A 24,814-nucleotide genomic window follows, 5' to 3' on the forward strand; every position below is an offset into this window, starting at 1 on the left:
ATTCCAAGTCACCTCCATGCCGGTGTTGTCGCCGACGGCTTGAGCCAGCGTTGCATTCTATTTTGGTCCCTCCCCCTCCGGAACACGTATCGATAAGGACGATCTACACGCACGGCCGCTGCCACCGCTCCTAATAGCCGGTGTGAGGTCGCTGACCATGTTGCGAAGAACACACTCGGTAATCTTTGGACCCAACAGCTACGCCAAACCTATCGCGAACAGCAGCCTTCCATCCACGCGTACGTACTCGGAGGTGGGGAGGCAGAGGAGTGCGGTGGAGACGAGGAGTCCCTTCTTCCTTCCACGGGGCCGTCGGATCCACGCGATTGGACTCGTAAGATTACAGTCACTTACTTCCATGGAACAAACAAAGGCCTGGGGAAACACTAAAGCATTGGAATCGGTGGAATGGCACGATCAGGTAGCAGTCGCTCGATTGAATGGCTCGTTAATGGAGAGAACGTGGAGTAGCCGGCAATCCCCCACCGACACCATTCAAACCCCCGACCTGCTTTGTCCTCTGATTTTAATTGGATCAACACTGTTGACTCGAGGAAATCACAGATTTGAACTAGATAGATACAAGATGACATTGTTAGTTTGACATCATTCAAGAACAGCCATGAATCTGTGAAGCAGAATTTTGTGTTCGAGGTCATCAGATTCTGAGAGGCATCCCTAACCTGTCCAACCTGCCTGATCCAGGGTAGGCCTTGCTCGAGAACTTGGCGCGCAGAGAAGACGAGCTTTGAGCTGATGATCTTTTGAGAGAACCAGGCTTTTCGCTCTCGGGCCTCTGCTTCGGTGCGCTCTGAGACCGCGCTTTCGCCCTCGACGACTCCGTGTTGGCCATGTAGTTCGGGTAGTCTGCGTATCCATTGAAGAGGCTGCGCGAGCACTCGCTCCGCGAAGGCGTGAAGAGGCCCTTCCTCGCGTTGCCGGGGAGGGATGAGGCAGAGTAGAACTGCGGGCTTTCACCGACGCCGGACTCTATCGGGAACCTGAGGGAGCCCAGGCATTGCTGCATGTCGACGGAGGAAGGGCTGGGAACAGAGTGGTGCAGGGTGGTGGAGTCCTTCGAGGGCGAGTCTGGTGCGGCGGCCGTGAAGCCGCGGCTGTTGTGCTCTGAGGTCAAGCTGGAGCACGAGTGCTGGTGGTGGCTGCTCCTCTTTTGGCGGAATTGTGGCTTCCCAGGGTCTACTTCCAGGATCTTAGCGTTCCTCTCGTCGTCCATGGACGCGAAGCTTCCTGCCTTCTTGGCGCCTTCTCGACTGTCCCGATACCTCTCCTCCATCCACCGATCCAGCCAGTTCCATGCTGCCATATCTGCTCTGTCGCAATCGACTGCGTCCCTTCCAGCGGGCTTCGAAGAGTTCCTCTGCAGACGACAGCAGCATGAAGCGATCACTCACGCAACCTCCAACACCAGGGTTCAAGAACTGAGATTTACCTTGAGCATGCAGGACCTATCAGTGGCATTTATTCGAATACTCGGTTCGTATTTCTCAGGAGTTGGAGGACCCTGAACGCAAAAAGGCAAACACTCCGGAGCGATCGAACTGGAAAAGGAACGACGATTAGAAGAACAGGGATCGGAGAAGAAGACTTACAGCATGAGGTCGAGGAGCTTTCTCAGGCCTGCTCCTCTCGGAGCGGAGGGCTCGGCAGGCCCGAGCTCGGGCCTGGACTCGCACCAACGCCTGCATGCATCGCAGAGTCTCTGCGGCCTGTTTCCTCACGATGTTGCCTCTGACCAACGCCTGGAGCTTCACCAGCCCTCTCAGCGCCCTCAGTGCTCTCCTTGCCTTCGCAGAACCGATTAATCAGTCATCTAACCCAAAAAAATATGCAATAAATTTCAGCAAACAGGGAAATAGGCTCATTTGCTGAAGAAATCGGATTGGCGCGTTGATACCGCACTAGTTGTGAGTAGGGAATCAAGCCCAAAAAATAGCCATCTTTCTCAGACAAGACCAGAGAATTCATGGCGTCACGGTGATCATTGCAAACACGAGAGAAGAACCCTATGACAAAGAAGGCGGCTATGATTCCAAGTCCATTTGTGGCTATTACCACCGTGAGATGATACTATAAATGCAAAAGCTAAAGCAACGGAGCAAAAGAGCTATGCTTAAATGAACCGTGTCACTTTCCCCTCTGCGAGAGAGAGAGAGAGAGAGAGAGAGAGCTTGAGCCAACTAAAAGGAGGGAAGGTCTGCGATGCAAAAAGATGGCAACTTTGAGGTAAAAGGAGCCATTGGAATCACAGGCCAAAGCTTTACCCATGGCGTGCAAGTATCCAAATGCTTAGTTAATCCGAGATCAATGGAGTGCAATTTGTGGGTGAAATCGCATCTTGCAGCTTCGAGCAGTAACTCCAAATGATACACACTCAGTTCACACAAAAAAGATGTAATATGATAAGAAAATGAAGAGCTTAAGATGGAAAAGAAGCGGATTTTCTTGTAGATTCACATCAAACTTCGAACTTTATGGTTCCAATCGTTGCGAAGTGTTCTCAATTGAAACTTTCAGTAATTTTTCCCTCACTCTTCGAGTTGATATCGAGAGAAGGGAAGAGAAAGGGGGGAAGACTAACCAGATAACCACGGAATGCAGACTGGATCTTGACCGCCGCCCACTTCTCCCGCTTCCCGCAGACGAGCCCTGTCACAGGCCGCCCGCTGCTCGTCAGTCTCACCACCACGGCCGCCGCCTGCGCCGCGGCCACCGCGGCCTCGGCCACCGCCGCAGTCGCGGCCGCGACTGCGATCGCCCGCTTGTTCTGCTCCTCCTCGTTCACCACTGGCGCGGCTGCCGCCCGATACGGCCTCGGCGCGTCCATGTGCGGCCCCTTCCGCTCCTCGGAGGCCGCTGGCCGCGGAGGCTCTCCCCTCCGCTGCTGCGGCCGCCGCTCCTTCTCCCGGAACGATGTCACGAAGCCCCACCTCCGCTTCTCCTTGTGTTCCGCCGGGCGCTCGCCGCGGTCGGCCTTCTTCCCCGCCAGGAGCCCCCGGAGCCACCTCGCGGCGCGTCCCATCCGCTCACCGGTCCACCGCAAGCGGTGACCCAAGCTCTCCGGTTATGGCCCGGCTCTGTTCCCCCTGTAATACACGAAAAGGACAACCAAAGAGCGGGAAATCAAATCCGAAACGAGAAAAAGGAGAAAGGCGAAGGAAAGAAGAAGACTTGGAAGAGTGGGAAAAGTGTACCAAGTAGTCAGGGCAGGGAGACTACAGCGTGGGGGGACGGAGCACTCTCATAACTCTCATTTATATTAACATCAGCTCTCTCACGCTATCTCTCTCTTTCTCTCAACCTGTAATTGTCGTGGTAATACTCAACCTAATGTTCAACGAAGAAGAACGCGTTCTCACGTGAAGTACCGGGATAGCCCTGCATCCGCTTCCTCCTCGTCCGCTGTGTCGGCCGTACAATTCGCTGACCTTGCTGCTACTCGCTTCTAGCTTCACGTGAGCAACCCACGCTACACGACGCTGCAGGGCCTACACGCTGGTTCGATGGCAAATGGCAGCGGCTTCGGCCACCGTTGGATTCGTGATCCAAGTCTTAGGGTGTCCTTTGGCATGGATGTGCGACGGCGAGCGTCTGCTTGGCGCCTTGCTTTTGTTCAACAACTTCTGGTTCCATACAAAAGTAGGCAACAATGGTGCTGACGACAGGGAGAGAAGAGCAGGGAAAGGCGATGTGACGCTTTGGTTGGAGTTCTTCGATTCTCACACGATTTATTCTCGGAAGACCAAAAAAAAAAATGAAACCGAATTCGAGTATGAAGAACGATACAACGGGGGAAAAGCGAGTTCGATTCTCTTCTTCACGTTTGGAAGAGAACATGCGCCAAGGAGTTTAATGATGTAGATTTGGATTGTTCATGAGCGACCAGCCTCTGGCACCAGATCATGTGATTTAATATGTTTGTTAGTGATCCGAGGCAGAGATCGTTACAGCTTATCACTACCACCGACAAGACATCCGACGACGGAAAAGATGAAGAGGTAATTAAAACATTTGTCACCATTCCACCGAATAATTGAGAGTCAGCACCAGTTCACGGTGGTCTTCCTCTCTTCTTCCCTTAATTTACCCGATATCCATCACCTAACAAGTTGGGTACCCATTAAAGCAGTGCTTTTTATGTCCGGTGCTATAATTTTAAGCAGAATTTATAAAAGAGCAAGACTGGAATCTAAGTTAATTAAAGCATACAGTAAATATTAAAAAAAATTAAATGCCATTCCTAGTCAAAATATTATACTAAAAGCTTATGCACAGTAGAATTATACTAAAACCAGAATGTAAAATTACCAGTTAACCTGGACCGGAATCTCATCATCTTTCTTAGATTTCAGATAAAAAGAATTGTCATGTTAATCAACATGCAAAGTACTCCGATAATTGCCTGAACGGTTATATGTGTGAAGGTGTTTTCATCCTCAAAAGTATGTACATAACCGCTATTGCAACAAAATAGATTACCGACGCACAGGAGTCATTGTCCTGCAAATACATATCAATGTGCCGACGTGTACAATGGACTTGAATACAATGCAAAAGAATAACAATCATTTTCCATCCATGGTGGGTGCAAATCTAAAATCTCCAGTCATGAGATCACCTTTAAGCTTTCAAGGTTTCCTTGCTGCCCTGGTGATGCATTCATGTTTGACCAAATTTGCACGGACCAACATGGCCCTAACATCTCTCTCGAACTCGACACCGGTTTGTAGGACACGCTGGAAGGTTGCATTTCTTTGATCAGCATGCCTCGCATAAAGAATTTTGTTGTGAGAATCTATCCGAGCCTGTAGCCAATCCACATACCAACAAAGTTATAATATCCAACCAAACTGGAGACTTAACATGCAGAAAAAGGAACTAATTCGGATATCTTCTTAATTAACAACAAATATAAAGCAAGCATTTCACAGACATACTTAGGTTCAATCAAAAAAGAGATGTCGACTTACTTGAATTTGGTTATCAGTAATTAAAGCTTCCAGTTCTTTCTCTAACCCAACAACATTAGTTTTGAAGGCACCAGCCATCGTATGCAGATCAACAGAAATGAATGGAATTGTATACTGAATAATGGCTTTGTGGCGAATCTCAGTGTAAAGTGTCTCAACATGATCATGCAAATGGATATCCAGTAGTAGATTTGGTTTAAGGTTCTCGAGATACTCCAGGCATGAGGCATAGCGACTGCAGTGAAACATTGTTCTCAGAATGAGCATAAAAAATGTTAAACCCAAAATTAGAGTTCTGGAACTCTAAAAAGCACACATATCCCATTAAGTGACAACCTACAAAATTTTAAAGCAATCCAGCACTATGTAACTTGCAGTGAGATTAAAGGAATGCTAATTTTAAGCAAGTGATTCGACATGTAAACATGTTGAATTAATTTAGCAGGATCTAATGCGTTTCTTCAGGAAGCTTATGGATCTCATGGTGAAAATATCTTTTCATATGGTAAGTGCCTGAATCTGAAAAGTGCACAGAACTTTAAACAATAAGAAATCTATGATAAATAAGCTAAAAAAATAAGCTGGATCAAGAATTTAGACTAAGACTGATGCATCAATTAATTAGACGGATACATGTCGAGGAACTTTCAAATGATCAATATCTTTCTGTGTTCTACTTCATCTCCAAAAAGGTGAAAAACCTGAAAAGTCCAGTCTCACCTTGCATAGAAGTCATTTATAAGTTCTCTTACTTCAGGCACCAACTCTAAAAAATTTCTGAAAGTAACATTGTCAATGACTTTGTTCTGGCAAAGAAAAAAAGAAACAGTAAATACAGGATGGATGAACAGAAGGTAAGAAGGAAAAACAATTAACATTAAAAAAAAAACAAGGAAAGACCTTAAGCTCTGTTCGATCAAAAGAAGCAAGCGCACAAAGCCCACCATATATAGCAACATCTTGTGGTGCTATCACCTCAGTGTAGTTATTTCCTAGTTCATGCCCAGTCTCCAAAAACTGTAGAATTATTTGAAACCATTAATTAGAATATACAAGAAAGGGCCTAATAAGCAAAAAATATCATTTATGTTGGCACTGATGTAACATGATAGGTATCTACGAATGGAACCCCAAAACAAAAAAGCAATTTTAGATTTTAAAGAGATATCATAACTGCAGTTATTACAATACTATTCACCTCAGATTGTCCATAAAAGCAGCAGATTCCACAAACAGAAACATCAGAAAAACTTCCAATCAATTGTGATGAAATAATTAAATTTAAAAATTACATGATGGGAGAAAGTAAATAAAGCCTACACATTGTTCAACCTTTGAATATTCTGTTCAGCATCAAAATAGAAAATAAAAAATTCAATGTCACACCCAATTATAATAAATATGAGATAACAGAATGTAAACAGATAGACAAAAACTACCTCTGTAGTGTGAGTACAGTTACTAATAATCTCCTAAAATTTTCTTATGATATTTTCTAATTTGACATAGTCAACAGGAAAGAAATGTTGTTCTGAAAATTAAGTTCAAGATCAGCCTAATAGCCTTGGTACAAACTCTTTACATTGATAACACATCAGAATTCTGAAGGCACAAATGGGTGGGCATAAAGACCATAAATATATGAAAACAACAATCTTTCAAATTCCCAAGAATCAGTATCTAAGGACCCTACCATAAAAGTCATATAGCATACCACGAAAGTTCCATAAGGCCACTACTGAAGTAACTTGTCAGACTGATCAAAAAGGTGATACCAGTGAAATTAAGAGGGTGCTTATCTAGATGCTCAGGCTAGGCGAAGCAAGACCTGAGCACCTCAATAAATCCTAGGCGAGGCACATTTTAGGTGATTACCTTAACAGAAGAGCTAGGCATCCCAAGTGCTCATCTGGGTTGGCTTGAGCTACCCAAATCCCCAACCTGGTCCAAATCCAATTTATCAATTCCCTCCTCAGCCTAATCAACATTTTTCAATCAAGAAGAAACCTCCTTATAGTGGAAAATCCTTCTTTTTCGGCTTTCCTTTTTTTTCCTTGGGAAATCATAACGAATAATGTAGAATTATGGAAAACGTTACCAATTGACAATTTACAATGTTTGCAAATTACCTATAAAACAAATAGGAGTTATTCAAACAAGAAATAAAGTACAATAATCTTGCATAACTTCTCCCTCCCAAACCCAATCTGGACCTGATTCAAACCAAACACCTGCCACAAATAACCAACAACTAGGCTCTGCCCTATCATTTATCATTGACCTTCCACCCCCAGCTTCTCTTTCCATTCAGTAATATCTTATTTCCTCACCTCTCTCTTCTCTTTCTACCCTCTTCTCTCTTTCCTCCCTCTTTCTCTCCTCTCCATGGATGCTAGGCTGCCATCATCATCATCTTTTGTCTCTTGTCTATTCCCTCTTTCCTCCTTTTACTCTCCTTCCTCTCTCTCTCTTGACCCTCTCCGCTCTCATCTCTCCCATCCCTCTTCTTCTCTGCATACAGCAATCAGCATTGTCGATGCCCTCCTTTCTCTTCCCGTTCTCTCCTCTTCCTATCCCTTCTCCATCCTTCTCTTAATGGCTTAACTAATCAATTTAACAAGACAATTTAAGCTAAAATTTAGGTACAATGATAATTATAGGTTAGTCAAAGAAAACATCATCGGCTAACATTAAAAAGGATCTTGTGTGAAGGTACACCTATCTAGGGGATCCAAAAGACACTAATGTTATCACTTGCACATTTCGTGGCTATACCACTAGAAGCGGAATATTTTGGGTAGAACAATAACAAGTTCTTGTATTGATAAAATGATATGAAGATCATTTTGATTAGAGTTATATTCTTGATTACCTTTGCTTTGCTTGGGCAAGTACCTAGGGGAGTGCCTAGCGCAATGACCAATAAGGGATAGTATAGTGCCTAGTGCTTTTGACATCATTAGATGATACTAACAATGGCATTAAAAGATACAAATGTTGCAACAAACTTACCTTGCGGGCTGCAAGCTTATATTTTTTTGTTTCTAGGTGAGCCAACCCTGCAGCACATCGCAGTTTTGAATGGGTTACAGGATCCAACTGTTCTGGTGTTTGCTCTGCTTTACTGACATAATTGGAGACATGCATGAACTGGCTCAACTCGATGCTGACCAGAATAACATTCAAACACATGTGGATAATGTGTTTTGAGGTAGTGCAATAGTCACGTGTACGAACATAATTCTTGAAGGCATCACCAAGCTGACCATGAGAATAGAAAAAATCTGCTAAATCATTGTAACCCATTCTGATGCTTTCTTTGATCAAATTTGTCTGCACAAAAAGTTCAAGAAGACAGTTGATAATTCATGAAGAGACAAAAACATAAGATAATGTAGTACATGAACTTAAGAGGAAGCATCACACAAGAGCTTCTAACAATGTATTGATACATTAAGACAATGATTTTAAGAACTTCATAAGTACATACCTTAAGGGAAAAAAATAAAGATCAGTCAAACTTGCTAAGGTAATTTAAAATCAAGCATTAGCTAGGACAATAAAAGGAAATTTAAAATTATCAAGATCAAGTTAAAAAGTTGACAGAGGACTTGACAATCATGTGTACACGCTATATCTTCAACAAATTCAGGCAGATAGTGAAGATTAAAGATGCTTACAGCAAGACACTATGATGTTAGAAGTGGAAAAAGGAAATAAATTATTCATATATGCTCTAAATAAGATTCTTAAGATAACAATCATTCAAGCTTTAATGGTACATTCAGATACATCTATCCAAGGTTCGTAATTTCATACCATACCGGAGTTTCAAGCTTTGCTTGGTATGATACGGTACGGACGTACTGAGCAATACACCAAAGTATACCACTATATATATATATATAAGGAGGTGTACGCTACCTCGACGACATCGCTTTCCTTTTTCTTCTCCTCGTCGTGTTAGATGAGGAGAAGATGTGGTCTTCTCCTCATCTGCAATGTTTGGCGAAGACGTCGAAGGCCGCAGACATCTCCGACCTTCGGCAAAAAACGTGGCGAAGGCCGCAGGAGTCTTCGGCCTTCAACGAAGAACGCGACAAATAAGAAGTTGAGCCGTCACCTCTTCGTTGCCTCCTAGATCGGGATCGTCGAGGGTGGGCAACGTCGGATCAGGAAGTGTCGAGGTTCTCCCGATTCTCCCTCTTCTTCGAGTGCCTTCTCCCTCTTCTCCCTCGACGCTTCTTCTTCCCTCACTGCAGCCAGGCCACAGCTAGGTTGATACCGCTCGATAGCAAGCGGTCTGCGTACCGATCTGCTAGTGAACTAGTACGTACCGCCCGATACGAACGATATCATTCGAAATTAAAATCATTGCATCTATGACTTTCATAATTTCAACTTTCACTAGTAATATAAAAAATTTAAGGTTTGTGCTAGGATATTTTTAATGTGGTTTTGTTATTGAGTTTGGGAAGATTCTCAAGAAACTTCTCAATGTGTATTTCCAAAATTTTGGTCAGCAGCAAGAGGAAGCTTGGTTGTGTGAGGGTGCCAATTTATCCAACAACAATGCTTCCACGCATGAGGTCCTGATTGCTGAAGGGTTGTGGGTGCTTTGGAAGGCTTGGAATGATAATCCATTCCATAGCATTCATCCCAAGCTTAATGTGTTGATTGGTAGACTGTGGCTTCATTTCATAGCTCGGTGTTGAAGCCAGAGTCTGAGGTGCCAAATGTGATTTGTCTTAGAAGTATAGATGGGATCATCATGATGTGAGATGGTTCGAACTTAATTAGGATCATGAAATTGATGAGGGTATCGATTTTGTGATCCAAGATGAGACTATTGCAGGTATTATTTTTTTGGTGCAAGTACTTGACCGGTAGAGACAGCTTATACTGTGAAACAGCCTTAAGGGATGACACATGCCAGAAAGACTATACTGCTTTGGCTAATTTGTTGCAGGCAAGGAGCACTCATCCTTGGAGGATTTTAAATCTCGGTGGAGCATTGTATTTCTTTCAAAGGAATTTATGGGATTTCAGGTTTCGCATGTACTCCGTAAGGGGAATCGGGTTGCGAGTTAGTTGGCTAAGTTTGATCAAGTTTAAGAAACGTGATGTTTCGTTTAGATTTAGTTCCTTTCAGCAAAGTTTAGTTTCTCTTTCCTTAAGATGTGTGCTAAGAACTTATGAGTACTGAAAAGAAAATAAGTATTTGACTAATCACTACAATAAAATAAAATAATTCGCTTGAAAAATATAGAGTCTAAACATCTTACGGTCTGTCATATTGTCATGCAAACTTCAGATGGCAATCTCAAGCATGATTAATGATCTCCTCATTAGAATGCCATACCTTATTCCTTAAACTATTATCTAGCATGGTCAATCCCTACTTCTAGGGCACTGCGGCTGAACCCTACAAGCCCTATTACAAGGTTGTGGATCATTTCACCAGGAGTCACGAAGAACAGATCGGGGGTTTTCACCAAGGGCGACAAGAATCGGAGAGAAAGATGAAGGCGGAACGCACCTTATAGATATTAAGCTCGTTCTCGAGCTTCTCCTTCCGCACTTCCGCCCGGCGATCGACGGCGTCTGCCCAGACCTGGTCGATGGCATACCGCGGACCGAGCCGATCGCCGATCTTGGCCATGGCCTCGCGGTAGAGGTGGGAGTCCTCCCCCTTCTTGATCTCGTCGTGGGCCAAGCGGAAGGCCTCCAGCTGCATGCCCTCGTTGCCGCACCGCTCGGCGATGAAGAGCAGCCGCGCCACCTTAGTCCTGCCGGTGTATAGCGCCGCGTAGGCCTCCACGTCCATCAGATCTCCTCCGCTGCCCACGGCCGCCTTGCCCGACCTTGGTGTTGGCGGCAGGCGCGGGTCGTCACCGGCGTCGCCGTTGGCGTACATCGCCTCGTAGCCCGTCGCCGCCGCGAACGTGGCCTCATCGTCGCCCTCCATGGCCTCTTCCCTCGCGTCACCCCTTCTCCTTGGCTTCGAGGCGCGGAGAATGGCTTCGAAAAACCCTAGCAGAATCGCGTGATGCTGCGATCGGTAACGAAGGCTCCTCTCTCCGATACAAATAGTTTTAAGCCCGAAGGTATGAGTATCCAAGTAAGGTCAGGCATTTCTGACCGTCAGATACGATTCCCATTGCTAAGTGTTGCTTTGAGATGCGTGAATCAAAGATGTGAGGGTCATTAGTGTCGTCTCAGTTCGATGATTTTATCTCCACGCGGAATGCGAGATTTTCATACGAATATCTTAATTTCCTAAACAATTTATACCATAAAATAATTACTAGTGAAAGTTAACAAAACTATATTGAGAGGTACATTAAAATATTAAATATATAATTATTATTTTCTATCAACCAACAGTTGACATATGAAATATTATAAATATCTATTGAACACACAGACATGATGAAACATCTACTCTACATTTTATGTCAATAAAGCATATAAAGAATAATATTAAATAATTAAACTCGTGATTATAAAAATGATCGTATATAAAATAATCTCCTTATATACATGACAAAAAATGAATTTACTTATGATCTTTAAAAACTCACAAACACATTAATTTAATTATCAAAGAGGTTTTGTTTTTAAAAAAAATCCTAACATAATATTTTTATATAAAATATGATATAAGATATGAATATAAAATATTATATAAGATAAGGGAGATGGAATACAAATATTTTTACCTATGGAAAAATTCCTCCTATCGACATCTAAAATGTAGGATTGGAACTCCATTTTCCAATAGTATGTGTCCTTCCTTATACCTTTCTATTGGTTTGTGTTGAAAGTTTTGTTGTAATCTATCTAATATTTTTATTGGAAAGTTAGTAAAAATGGCTTGAAGGCAGGATAAGCATCAAAGACAGTTTAGAATACGATAAATCCTAAATACTTGAGATTTCTCTCTTCTGAAAAAAATAGTATTCAAAATACGACACAACCAAATTAATTTTGCTAACTTAAATTGATGATCAAATTTGACTTTATCAAATTTGTACTACGAGAGCTCTCAAGATAGGTTATCCCACAAAGCATATAGTAAAGAAACCCTTCTTGACTATTATTCTAACTATAGAGGCAAGAATTCTCTACTTCCCTAATATCTAAGCATATGCTACCAACAATACGTCTTGAGTGATCATAGATTTTTTTTTTTTTTTTCTAACCAGAAATCTAACCAAACTTATTGTTCTTATTGAGGTCTTCTTTGGCTTCATCCACAAATTCAAGCAGCTAACAACAATACGTAATGTTTATCGGTCATAAGAAATTCTTCAATCGAAACTAATTCTAAGTATTATAGGAAATCTCATATTAGTTATCCTTCTAACAAATAAAATGTTACAAGCCCCTCCATTATAATCACTTCCTTGAAAGGCCAATCAACACTACGAGTGCTTCTTGAAGAAATCAATTTATTTCAATCTCAACTGCCTCTGACCTAATCTGAGCAAACTTCATTAACGAGATAAATCTTATTTTACATAAATAATTATGAGAAATAGACAAACAACTCGATAACAGAGCACGAGACGTAAGCGAAAAAAACTCAACAAAGCGACGCTTTGGAACTAATTCTCTTTCGCTTATTATATTTGAAAGGAATATATTCTTTCAAAAAATTGATCTACTCGATCGATCTAGAGAGCCTTTATGGAAGCTCCCACCTCTCAAAGCATGTTATTGTATTCATGAGGCAAATAGCCCTATATGCCACATCCAACACGTTTATGTGTTAGACATTTCCGACCATTCTTAGTGAAAATACTCCAACTGACAAAAGGAACTCGTTGACACTCAAAGATTCTTTTTGTTACTGCAAAGGACAAATAACCATATAGCAACAAAAGTCCTTTATGTCTGAGAAAAGAAAAAAGACAACATTAAGAAGTGACACAAAGAAAAGTATTCTATATAGCTTTTGCCTTCACAATTTCACTATGTCATGTCATCATAGGTGCAATGGGTGCCAAAGATTATAATAAGTTCACACCCTACTCTCCTAAGCCCATAGTTATTTGGTCTCTCTATGTTAATCGCTTTCTTAAGTCAACCACACCTTCAAAATAATTGCTCTTCATGTTAGTCGCATTACTATGACAACAGCTCCTTTAGGATAATTATCTTCAAGATAATTGTTTATATGATCATATTCTTAAGATGACTATTTTAACCTAATTATACCTTTGAGATATCTTCAACTTGATATCATCTCTCATCAAGATGACTTTTTACAATAGGTCTTCTTCCTGTATTAATCCCTTTTCCTTTTAACCTCATCAGATTAAACTTGTGACCAACTTAGTCTCAACATGAAAAAAAAACTCTACAATCTTTATGACTTGAATTCTTGATCATTTGTTCATGTGTGATAATCCTTTATCATCATATATGATCTTATGATAAACTATCAAAGTTTTTATCAACAAAACTAGTTGACACATTTAAAAATATGTTGTATGAGATTTTGAACTTACGGGGAATGAGTTTGATACACCACTATCGTATCAGTGATTAGGGTAAAATATAAAGAATGAGATTTTGAAGTCTCAAACTATAATAATATAGTTTTTTTTTATATTACTAACATAACTACATAAAAGATTTATCTGTGTATGTTTCTCAAAGCATATCTTACTAGATCATACACCTCATCCAAGCATGCTCACAAAGCTTTTGTGTTGGGTCAACTTGACTCAACCATCTCACATAGGGTCAAATTGCCCAACCAACCTAGTTTGGTCAATTTGGCTAGTTCAGGTTGAGAAACCTCATGTTAGGTCAATTAGCCAAATCAACCTAGAGTAGGTTCACGTGGGTCCAATATCTACATAAGTCAAATCGGGTACGACCAACCCAATAATTCTTGGGTTCATAAGCCTAACTTTACCAGAGTCTATATGCTTCCATATTAAAATAAACCCTTTGCATCTATTTAAATTTTTTTTATGTTAAGAAATAATATGTTTACACGTCATACGTCCATCTAAGACATAGAAGCATTTGAACTACTTGAAGCACCCTAAAACATCCCCTATATATATATATATATATATATATATATATATATATATATCCATTCAAGATAAAAAAAATATTTGAAGCATTCAAAACACCAAAAGACATCTCATTTGTATACGATAAGTCCACTATTAAATTATTTAAAACGCTCTACGCATCCTAAAATATCTCGTTTGTATATATGGTATGAAATGCTTGATCACCTATAAGTATGTGATTTGAAGTGTTTAGACATTCAACATACTCTCAGGTATCCCCCTTATGTATGAATGTACTTATCTAAGATAAAATATATATATATATACGATGCATTTGAAAATATCTCCTTTGTTCTTAATACATATGCCTATAACAAAAAGGGCATATAAGGTACTCGACACATTTAAATGTGTTATATTTATAAGCTCGTCTAGAATAAAAAAATATTTGAAACACTCGATATACTCAAGGTATACCCTTTGTACATGATATATTTGTTTATAAAAGAGAATTATAGACATACACTATAAGATATTGGACGAATCATTCATATAAAACATAAGAGCATTCGATACCACGTAAGGTTATATATGTTATATCCGTCTAAAATAACGAAACATTTAAAGTACTTAAAATATCTCAAAGCATCATCTTTATCCTTAATACATCTATATAGGATAAAAAATAATTTAAATATAATTTAATATATATAGTAGTGTTTAATGTTTCAAATCAAATAATCAAGCCCTTATCTTAAAAAATAATGGATAACTAAAAGTCAAATAAAATCCAATCAATATGTATGCGATATGACATGTCAACTTCGAGAGATAACAAAGTATTTGTCGGACATCCCATGTCGGTAAAGCATATAAAGTGAATATTAGCTCATTAAATTGATGTTACAAGAACAACACTATATAAAGCAACCTCCTTAGGCATGTGGAAGGAAATGAATGAACTTATGCACACGTGCTAACTTGTTCTTCAGATGAGTTTTATCGAATAAACTCTTAATATAGTCTTTTATAAGAAGCGAGACACTGGATATATAGTTTTTTATATTTGAACTGAAGTAAGACAAAAAGACATAAGATATAGACAGTCTTTTTTTTCCTTATCTAAATTACGAACATATAACGATTTTTCTTTTTTGAGCATCAATTCCATTAAGTTAAGTTGACAAATGAATATGACCTTATCAAAATAAATAAATATTTATTTAATAAAATAATTTAATTTTTTTTAAAAAAAAATAATGAAAAATAAATTTGAGCTCAGGACTTTACGATAAGGTCATATTGAAGCCTTTACCGACCAAACTAGTTAACACTTTCAAAATAAATCAAATAAGGATTTAAACTCATTAGTACGTGAGTCTAATATACTACCACAACAATGATCGATCGATCGTCATATTGCCAATCGAAAGAGTTACGATTGAAACGATATTTCTAATTCATCTTTTTCGCTCGGTCTTATAATCCAAGAATACATTATAAGAGGAGTGTACGTTGATTTGTGATGCAAAAATTTTAGTAAAAGATAGAATTTGGCATTCTAAATATTCTGTGCCGTGTATAATCAAAGAGTGAGAGTTAATTCTTGTCAACCGTCACAAATAGAAAACATAAGCTCGAGTCTGCTTGTTGAGATAGAGACGGAGTATAAATATAATATTATTTAGAACCTAAACTCGGCGTCTCATGTTTCCTTGACGGCCAGCTGTGTCGGTTGCTGCCTTCCACCATTCCCATTCCTTTCCTTCACTTTCTCTCCTTCTCAGATTTCTCTCCTTTTTCCCTTTTTCTCGATTTCTTTCCCCTTCTGTTCTCTCTCTCTCTCTCGGTTGGGTTTCTCTTCCCCTCTGCTCGTCCTCCTCTACCGATTTCTTCCGCGGCCGTGTCCTGGTTTGGGGCCCGACTGGGGTTGAGTCGGATCGCCGCGAATCGTTTACGATGGAGAATCGCTGGGATTTCTTGGAATGGCTGGGGCCGGACGCCTCGACGGCCGTGCTGATGCTCCTGGACGATCCGGGTGATCTCGTGCGGGTCAGCTCCGTGTCCCGATCGTGGCGCCGGTTCGGTGAGTCACCTCGTCCTGTGCGGGCGAGTAGAATCTGGTGTGGATTCTTATTTTTCTCGGTTGCTATTACGCCATTGATTGTTTGGTTTGTTGGTTTCCACCATTTTGCGTCCATTGAGGATTTTGAAGCAGTTCTACATTCACAGCGGGGAAAGGGCAGGATATGTGATATGTTCACCTTAGACTCGATGAGTTTGATGTGTCACTGCAAATTTATGTGCTGTAAAACAGTTGAAATGTCTACAAATCTAAGAATAGCATAACTTTTATGTACTTCCATCACTTTTCTTTTTGCAATGGTGCAAATAAATGAGAGGGAGAGTCTTATATTTAGACAAGAGAACCTTTTAGTTTGAAATAATAGTGGGCTGAGGTACATGAACAATGGTTATCTGAAAGGAGAAAACTAAGCCAGGTCAATGTACAAAATGTGATCCTTGACAAGGGATTTTTTTATGGTTTCACTAGGTAAAAAGCTAGCACTATTGTAGAAGGGCATTCTTCTACAAGTTATGTACAGCTTGTTCCGGACATAAGAGTTTCTTACAAGTTTTGCTTTTCTATGTATTCTGTCATCTGTGGCATTGTCATTAACTAATGATTTTTATTGAACCTCATGGAATTCTTTATGCAGAGTCTACAGAAAGATTTTTTGAAATATTTTTCATATTTTTGAAGTTTAGGCTTTGAGTGATACACATTTTGCAAATTTGGTATTGGACCATCGAGTTGATCCCTGAAGTAGTCTAATGAGGATGGCATTAGATGCTTTTTTGTAGGGTTTTGAAACTGCAATGTAAAGTTGACCTATTTTAGTTGCCTTCTTTCTCGTATAACTATGTTTCATAACCAATTAAACTGGGTAATGAAAAACTGAGGATGTGTGCTTAACAGTGTGCAGAGTAAGGTAGGGGTTTTTGTTGCATGTTTGCAGGAGTGATGAGAGATAGGAAAGATGGAGGAGAAATTGGGGATAGCAAGGAAAGGGTTATGCAGCCCAGTCCAGACAGCAGGACATAGTTTGAGTCAAATTTGAGTTAAGTTTGACTCATTTAGTTTAGGTTTAAACGAGTTGTATTTGTTGTCTTTTAGGAAGTCCTGCTGGGAAACATTTTTTTCTACGAAAGTTTTATTTCCAACTTTCATATGTGATTCTGATGCAGCTGTTTGACATATACTGCAGTTATTGCAAATGGTTTCACCAAAAACTTGTGCCTAAGGATTTCCCCTGAGGCGTCGAAATTTGCTCAAGTTGTTGAAGTAAGTACAGTTTCCAAGACTACAGAAGTTGGATCTAGCTCTGCTGTGGAATGGCAAAGCATGGAGAGAGAACACAAAGTGTATCTGTACTTAGGTCATTGTCTTAGTTCGCCTAAAGGTAAAAGGGATTGCATTTATCAGGCAATTTGTGCTTCCAGCACTGACAATTATCCAGATGAGAGCATTGAAAATACATTGGAACCTAGTGAAATAGCGGACCGTAGGCCTTCTTATTGGTCAAGTGGTGGACAGAGAGAAGCTAGCGTTCCAGAGAGTCTAACGTACAGATTGGTCGCAAATCTCTGTATTGTCAGCGAAATAAAGATACGGCCTTTCAAAGGTTTGCCTTTTTAACATATCCTATTAGTCATTATAATGCTTGGATAATGCTCCTTCCTATTGATTATCCATAATTGTGTTTATTTATTCAGCATTTTTTCAACCTGGTGATCCCGTATACTCAGCAAAGTCTGTACGTTTTCGGATGGGCTATTCCAGATTAGGACAAGGACAGAGTTCTTGTATCACAAATGAGTATGCAGAACATCAATCAGCCGATGATGACAACTATTACTGGACATATACTTCACCTGAATTTCCAATGTTGCAGGTGACTTGTGAATGTCGATTTTCTTCTAACATAATAATATAGTTCTAAAAGATACTCATTTAACTGAGTAGCAGGTTAATAGAAACTTACAGTTACTATTTTTAATATTTCAGTGGTCTATAATAATGAATTTAAAGAAACGGCTTAATTAGGAAACTCTGGAACTGCATGCATCTAATGCAGTGTGGCATTGCACATGATTTTACCTGTTGGGTGATGGTCTTGCAATTGCATCAGTTGTGACTTGTGAAGGAAAAGAAGTTGGTGGATGTTAACTATGTTATAGTAGTAAATATGTCATGCTGGGGCTTGAGGTCAAATTACAGAGGATGTAATATTTATTATTACTATTTGATCTAGGTTCAAGAGTTAGTTCTTCTGAAACATATCCAGCAGAACATTTTTTTTTTCTTCTAGTTCTTACCTCCTTTGAAATTATTGTTAACCAGGAAAATGTTTTGCAATCGTTCAAACTTCGTAGCCCAGTTATCTGCCTTGGTGGAATATTGCAAATCGAGTTGCTGGGTAGGGTCCAGAAACAAGAAACGGACGATTTGTATTATATATGGTGAGTATTGATATGATTATGATTTTGAAATTTATTAATTGTGGCTATTTCGTGTCCTCCTTTCTTTTTTTGTATTATATATGGTGAGTATTGATATGATTATGATTTTGAAATTTATTAATTGTGGCTGTTTCGTGTCCTCCTTTCTTTTTTCTTTTTTAACTACCCATCATCTTTTATTGTGATTCATTTTATTTGAATTTTACTGCAGCAGCAGTTTTGATGATCATGTATGTGTAGCAAATGCTCATAATAGTACGGAGTATGTAGAATTTGCTATATAAATGTGGAAGAAGGTGTAAAACATGATATCCTAAGACTTGACACTGTTTGAAAGCATGCCAAGCATCCATTAGCCTGCTCATCTGAGTCCAGTTAGAAATTCCAAAGTTAGATTTTATGAATCAATAAACTAACGCTTGATTTGTTTTTGCATGTTGAAGTGTGTGCCATGTACAAGTAATCGGCCGTCCACTATCACCTGTGCTAGGTCTTGACATTCTTGAGAGCACGGGCAGTTTGGTTTTGAAGTGCTTCCCGGAAGCTAGAAGCTGCACTGTGTCAGAGGGTACTGAAGAAGATGAAGCTGGAGAGTCATCTTCACGGCATTCCTCTACTGTGAGACTCGGGCATTTGAGAGCTGTTGGGAGATGGAATGGAGTAAGTCTAAGCGCACTGCTTGGACCCATGCAGTTTTCTGACGATGACACTGATGGTGACAGTGATGGTGGTGACGATGATGCTTTGGAAGAGGAGCCTGCAGCATGATAAGCTTCTAGACCGTCTCCCCTTGTGCCCATCATAACATGATATCACAGAGGGCGTCAACATCCTTCTTGGGTCTGTGGGAGTCATAGGTCCACTTGTTCTGCTGTGCTAATGTAATAATCTTGTGTCAAGAACTGATATGTATGGCCCATTTTGATTGCTATGGTTTTCTGGTTATAGGTATGTATAGGTTTCATAAAATTGCTACCTGTCTCCCAATGATATTACTGGAGATGGTTCTCCAGTGGTAGCTTTTTCGCTTGGCTTCACGGATTCCATAGTTTTAGAGAGTATTGTGTTGGGCAATTTTTAGAGGCTCAAGAACATTCTGCCTGAGTCCATGGATGCAAATTTCTCTGATAACTGCATGGTATTTAATGCAAATGTTTTATTGGACATGGATGTGCCCTCCTTGGATGATTTACTTGTGTGGATCCTATAGCTGAGGTTAGTCTATAGAATGTGAGAAATGTGGCTTTTGGACTGGTTAAATAAGCCAAATTCTCCGTTTATGCTGTTTGGAAAGCAACGTGAAGCGTGGTGCTGAGAAGCTGATAGGCACAGGATCTTTGCTGTATGTGTTTTACTCCTGTCATTTGCCTGTTTTGTTGTTATCGGACTTTTAAATGGACGACAAGAGATTTTCGATTTCTTCAATTTTGATATTGCAGCTCGACCCCTTAGAAAAAAAAAGAAAGAAAATTTGCTATTTTCTATTGATCTTTTATATTCTTCAGAAATAATAATAGAAGAAATTATATAAAAAGGAAGGATGTAAGGTATTATTAGCCCAAGAACAAATGATCTTAATTTCTTCAATTTTATATTTCTTCAATTTTGATCTTTTATAATAATAGAAGAAATTTCTATTGATCTTTTATATTTCTTCAATTTTGATATTGCAGCTCGATCCCTTAGAAAAAAAAAGAAAGAAAATTTGCTATTTTCTATTGATCTTTTATATTCTTCAGAAATAATAATAGAAGAAATTATATAAAAAGGAAGGATGTAAGGTATTATTAGCCCAAGAACAAATGATCTTAATTTCTTCAATTTTATATTTCTTCAATTTTGATCTTTTATAATAATAGAAGAAATTTCTATTGATCTTTTATATTTCTTCAATTTTGATATTGCAGCTCGATCCCTTAGAAAAAAAAAGAAAGAAAATTTGCTATTTTCTATTGATCTTTTATATTCTTCAGAAATAATAATAGAAGAAATTATATAAAAAGGAAGGATGTAAGGTATTATTAGCCCAAGAACAAATGATCTCAGTAGTTTCTCAACAGCATCACCAAAAAGTAGTTTCAAAATTAATAGATGTTCGTAGTTTCAACCAAAAAGTATTTGCCTCGGTCTTCATACCATTCGAATAATCTTCTTTATTTCTAATATTTTTTCTTTAATTTTTACATGATAAATTTTTTTGATATGATCTAACTTATCGTACTTATACCACTTGATCTTCTTTCGATTTGCACAATTGTTTGACAAAAATTCTTGCTTATTGTTAGTATCATCTTTCTTCTCTTTATTATTATCATTATCTTTAAAAAATAAAATAAAATAAAATATCTCTATCTCCCTCTAAAATAGAAGCTACGACGAGTTTCGAATTTTTGAGAAACAAGAAAATTTTCTAACTCTATTAAGGATAGTCGTTGAACCCATCCTTCAATAAATGAATTTCGAAGACCATAAACAATATAAAGTTTCATTTAGATATAAGAGTAATATATTTGAATATAAATTTTTAATCTTCAAAAATATTATGAAATTGAGAGATCAACCAGGATAGTATTCATCAAATTATTTTTTAATTACTAAAGTCAAGCTATATTTTTTTTATTGAGCAATGCATTAAAAGTGATTTAAATCTCTAAAGCTGATTTGTAACAAATAATATATTCAAAGAGATCATAAGAAATAGATATCTTTAATACAAATTCAGTTTGTATATTTAAAATCCTTCGTTTCTTTAATAACTATATCCTATAGATCTTCTCCTGTAAGGTTAAGACTCCAAACAAATCTTTCAAATCTTATAATTAGATTGATTGAGAAGTTCAATAATGAATCTACCAACTCAACTATAATTTTACATAGTAAAAAAAAAAAGAGTTATCTTCTTAAAACACATATTACTACTCTTGTGGTTATAATACTATGTGAAGAAAAGGAAGATCACATGCAAATGTAAAGAAAAATTTTATTGAACTTCTAAAGAAAACACTTATAGATCTTAAGTGATCCTTAAATTTAACTTGAATAATTGAAACTTGAATTGATATATGCCACCTATCTATATATGTAAAATATAAGACTCCCTAATTTCTATAACTCTATCTAATCTTATTTGAAATCTTCTAAAATATATTTTAAATTAAGAATTTTTATTCATAAAATTCTATTTGATATCAGTTAAAATATAAAAATATTAATTTATGATATTTCAAAATATGCTTTAACTTCTTAACAGAAATGACCTCATCGTTTTGTTCTTTTAACGAAAAAAAAAAGGCAATAGTTTTCTCCCACTCTCATGCTGCGTTTACTTCTACGATATATTAGTATCTCGTGATCCGACTCTCCCACTTTAATCAAATCGGCTGTGGAAACAATAACACTTAATGATTAACAATTAGTATCGGCTAACGAAGGGTGACAGACCTTAAACCATTTCAGACTACTCAACGAATGAACTGCATGTATCAAATATGAAACAGCATCACAAGTTCATGATCGTTATTTCTGAACAATTCCAACGAAAGTGAAGTAGGGAGTGGCAGTGCCTGTTCTTCTAACCAATATGAAACAGCATCACAAGGATAAGCAAGGTCTGTCGTATCGGACCGTACCGCCCGATACGTATCAGTCCGACAGGCCAGCGGTACGCGGACCGTCCTGTACCGTACCGAGTACTGTAGCAGTACTATAGTACTCGGTACACCCAGGTATACCGAACGGTATATCGTACCGTATCGATACTGAGCTCGGGTCGAAACGTCGATACGGTACGATACGACAGACCTTGAGGATAAGAATCTACCTCGAATGAGTCGAGTGACGAAGTTCTTGCGACGTGTGAAGAGATAGGTTGCCATCAGAACAGATTCTTGAGCATGCGACAACAGATGCTTCAGCAATGACAAGACTGTTGGGCTGATGGCCCATATTCAGCCCATGTGGGCTTTATCAGCCCACAGCCCACACCCTCTCTTAACCTAACCCTAATTAAGATTAGGGGGGTGTGGTGGCTGCGTTTTAGAGGCAGATTAAGGCTATAAAAAGGCAGCAACGAGGCAGATCTTTGGAGCCACGAGATTCCAAAGAGAAGAAATAGTCTGCAACTAGAACGACTAATTTGCCAAACAAACTTTGTTTGTGTAAAGGAACAACATACTGCTCGAAGATTTTGGGAAGAAAGTAGTCGTACTGTTTGTTATCATCCCCTTGATCATGTGAAGGCTGCTCATCGTCTTTGTCTTATTCCTCCTCGGTGACCGGCCCTTCCTCGCTTCAGTGATTCAAGACAAGCAGTCCATTTCCCAATGTAATGGATATGCCAATATGCAGAACAAGGTCATGTTCTCATCACATATATTAAGAAAAGGTTTTTAGGAACAAGTAATTGTATAATAACAGTAAAAAGAAAGTTAACTGCGCAATAAATTCCACAATCACTACTCGATGCCACATCTAAGTATACTTTCTCTGGTGCTGAAAGGAACATATGATGGAACTGTTGTCATTCATTAAGATAAACAACTGCAGAACTGCATGAAATAGTGAAATAAAATTCATTTTCTGTAATTTCTGCAGGAAATTACCAGACCAACCTTCAATTGAAGCTAATCCAGCAAAATAGTACCAGAGAGTAGCTACAAACTAATTCTATTTCCTCTAGCAGATGAAAACTTGCAGTAAGCTGGTAATTAAAGAGAAATAGAGAGAAAGAAAGAAATCTTGCTTCCTGCTTTACCGGGGAAGAAGAACAAAATGCAATACTATAAAGCTTCATATGAATCTTCCCATAAACAGAAATCTTGCTTCATAAAAGCACAACGCTAAAGAAAAATAAAAAGAAGATGATGACAAACTAAACTGGTCATTTATCTTTTGTTCGAACGAATTAAACAAGCAATGAGATTCTAAAATCTACTTATACAATGAGGAATAATTAGTACCTTTTTCTGAGGGAACACAACATAGTAATTTTTTCTTTTCTATTCAACATAAATTTTCACTAAAGTCAACTATCGTCAATTTGGTGTTCTTAAAGGGGAAAACACAAAGATAAAAATTTGAGTGTTTACTTAAAAAGAAGGTGATATATATCCAGAATAAATAGAACAATGCTGAGGCAGTCGACTGGAGAAAGGATCGACCTATGCTTTGTTCTATTTGGGATCACTTCATCATTTAATGTTGATCCTGTTCTTTAGTTTGTTATTTCATCTCATATATTTTCTTGGAATTTAGCGGCAAGCTGGAAGAGCCTCTCTCCATCTGTGGAAGGGTTTTGGTTCACCTGCTTCCTGTACTCTTAGATCCTCATCTTCCAGCTTACTGTAAAGGATTTGGGCGTCATCCCTTGCTTTCTTGCAGTCCTCCAACTCCTTCTGCTTCCTCTCTGTCTCAGACTGTCATAAGCAAGACGGAACCATTACCGCCAAAAACAGTAAAGCCTTTGGGAAAAACGAATCAACGACCGAACAAGAAAAGAAGAATCCAAGAAGCAACAAAATCCCGATCGATGGATTAGGCGGAGAAAGAACACGAACATCGCGCTTTCGCAAGGTTTCCCCCCTCGACTTCAATTGGGAACCAACAGCATCCTGTAACCGTTATTATTAAATATTATATTTAATAATAATGTAATCATTCTCTTCATAATTCATTATCATGAATTTCTTCATTAATTATGATTTAAATGATTTCAGTTTTTTATTCTTTATACATGAAACCGTTATTATTAAATTAAATATTTAATATAATTAAAGTTCTTCGTTATGGTCCAAACGTTACAAATTTAAATTAATTCTTGAACGTTATGAATTGGTGATAATAAATATTCTTGATGGGAGAACATCTATATATATATGAGGATTTTGATCTCTGGGCTCAATCATTTTTTTGAAGCGAAAGGGTTTCCTACACCATCTAAAGTGAGAGTTTTTAGTCGAGAAGTGCCAAAGTTCAAGAAGAAACATCTGCAGAAATTCTTGGCGACAATGGCTGGAGGTACGCTATTTTGTTTCTGCATTAGTTTTTATTGTGTTTCTATTATAACGATTTAGAAACACAAGTTGATTTCTTACATTTGGTATCAGAGCCTTTTGACCTCTGCCTTGATACGAAATAGTTTTCATTTTTTTTTATGCCATGAAAATGATTTGATTTTGGTTTTTTCTTGGAAACTTCTTAATATATTTTATTAAAAATTATGAGGAAATATCATTTTCAACATTTTAGTCGGTAAAATGCTCATAT

General features: G+C 38.6%; 3 protein-coding genes across 3 annotated transcripts; 1 reads left to right on the forward strand and 2 right to left on the reverse strand.

The window, feature by feature from the left end:
* Window positions 1-549: 549 nt before the first annotated feature.
* Window positions 550-3,366, reverse strand: LOC135619084 (protein IQ-DOMAIN 22-like). Its single transcript, XM_065120706.1, has 5 exons — window positions 3,213-3,366; window positions 2,600-3,104; window positions 1,611-1,805; window positions 1,451-1,522; window positions 550-1,378 (listed from the first exon to the last, which is right to left on the reverse strand). Exons 2-5 carry the CDS (start codon window positions 3,038-3,040, stop codon window positions 659-661), a joined length of 1,428 nt encoding a protein of 475 aa, XP_064976778.1. The 5' UTR covers window positions 3,041-3,104; window positions 3,213-3,366; the 3' UTR covers window positions 550-658.
* A 1,050-nt stretch (window positions 3,367-4,416) lies between these two features.
* LOC135619085 (COP9 signalosome complex subunit 1-like) lies at window positions 4,417-11,071 on the reverse strand. Its single transcript, XM_065120707.1, has 6 exons — window positions 10,528-11,071; window positions 8,001-8,321; window positions 5,889-6,005; window positions 5,709-5,794; window positions 4,989-5,223; window positions 4,417-4,823 (listed from the first exon to the last, which is right to left on the reverse strand). The coding sequence occupies exons 1-6, from the start codon at window positions 10,954-10,956 to the stop codon at window positions 4,647-4,649; spliced, it is 1,365 nt and encodes a 454-aa protein (XP_064976779.1). The 5' UTR covers window positions 10,957-11,071; the 3' UTR covers window positions 4,417-4,646.
* A 4,665-nt stretch (window positions 11,072-15,736) lies between these two features.
* LOC103993212 (F-box protein At4g00755) lies at window positions 15,737-19,716 on the forward strand. The gene is made up of 5 exons (XM_009413186.3): window positions 15,737-16,112; window positions 17,296-17,712; window positions 17,804-17,982; window positions 18,432-18,550; window positions 18,994-19,716. The coding sequence occupies exons 1-5, from the start codon at window positions 15,986-15,988 to the stop codon at window positions 19,316-19,318; spliced, it is 1,167 nt and encodes a 388-aa protein (XP_009411461.2). The 5' UTR covers window positions 15,737-15,985; the 3' UTR covers window positions 19,319-19,716.
* Window positions 19,717-24,814: the final 5,098 nt, after the last annotated feature.

The sequence above is a fragment of the Musa acuminata genome, chromosome BXJ2-8 (genome assembly GCF_036884655.1).
Source record: "Musa acuminata AAA Group cultivar baxijiao chromosome BXJ2-8, Cavendish_Baxijiao_AAA, whole genome shotgun sequence".
In the NCBI taxonomy this organism is placed as follows: Eukaryota; Viridiplantae; Streptophyta; class Magnoliopsida; order Zingiberales; family Musaceae; genus Musa; species Musa acuminata.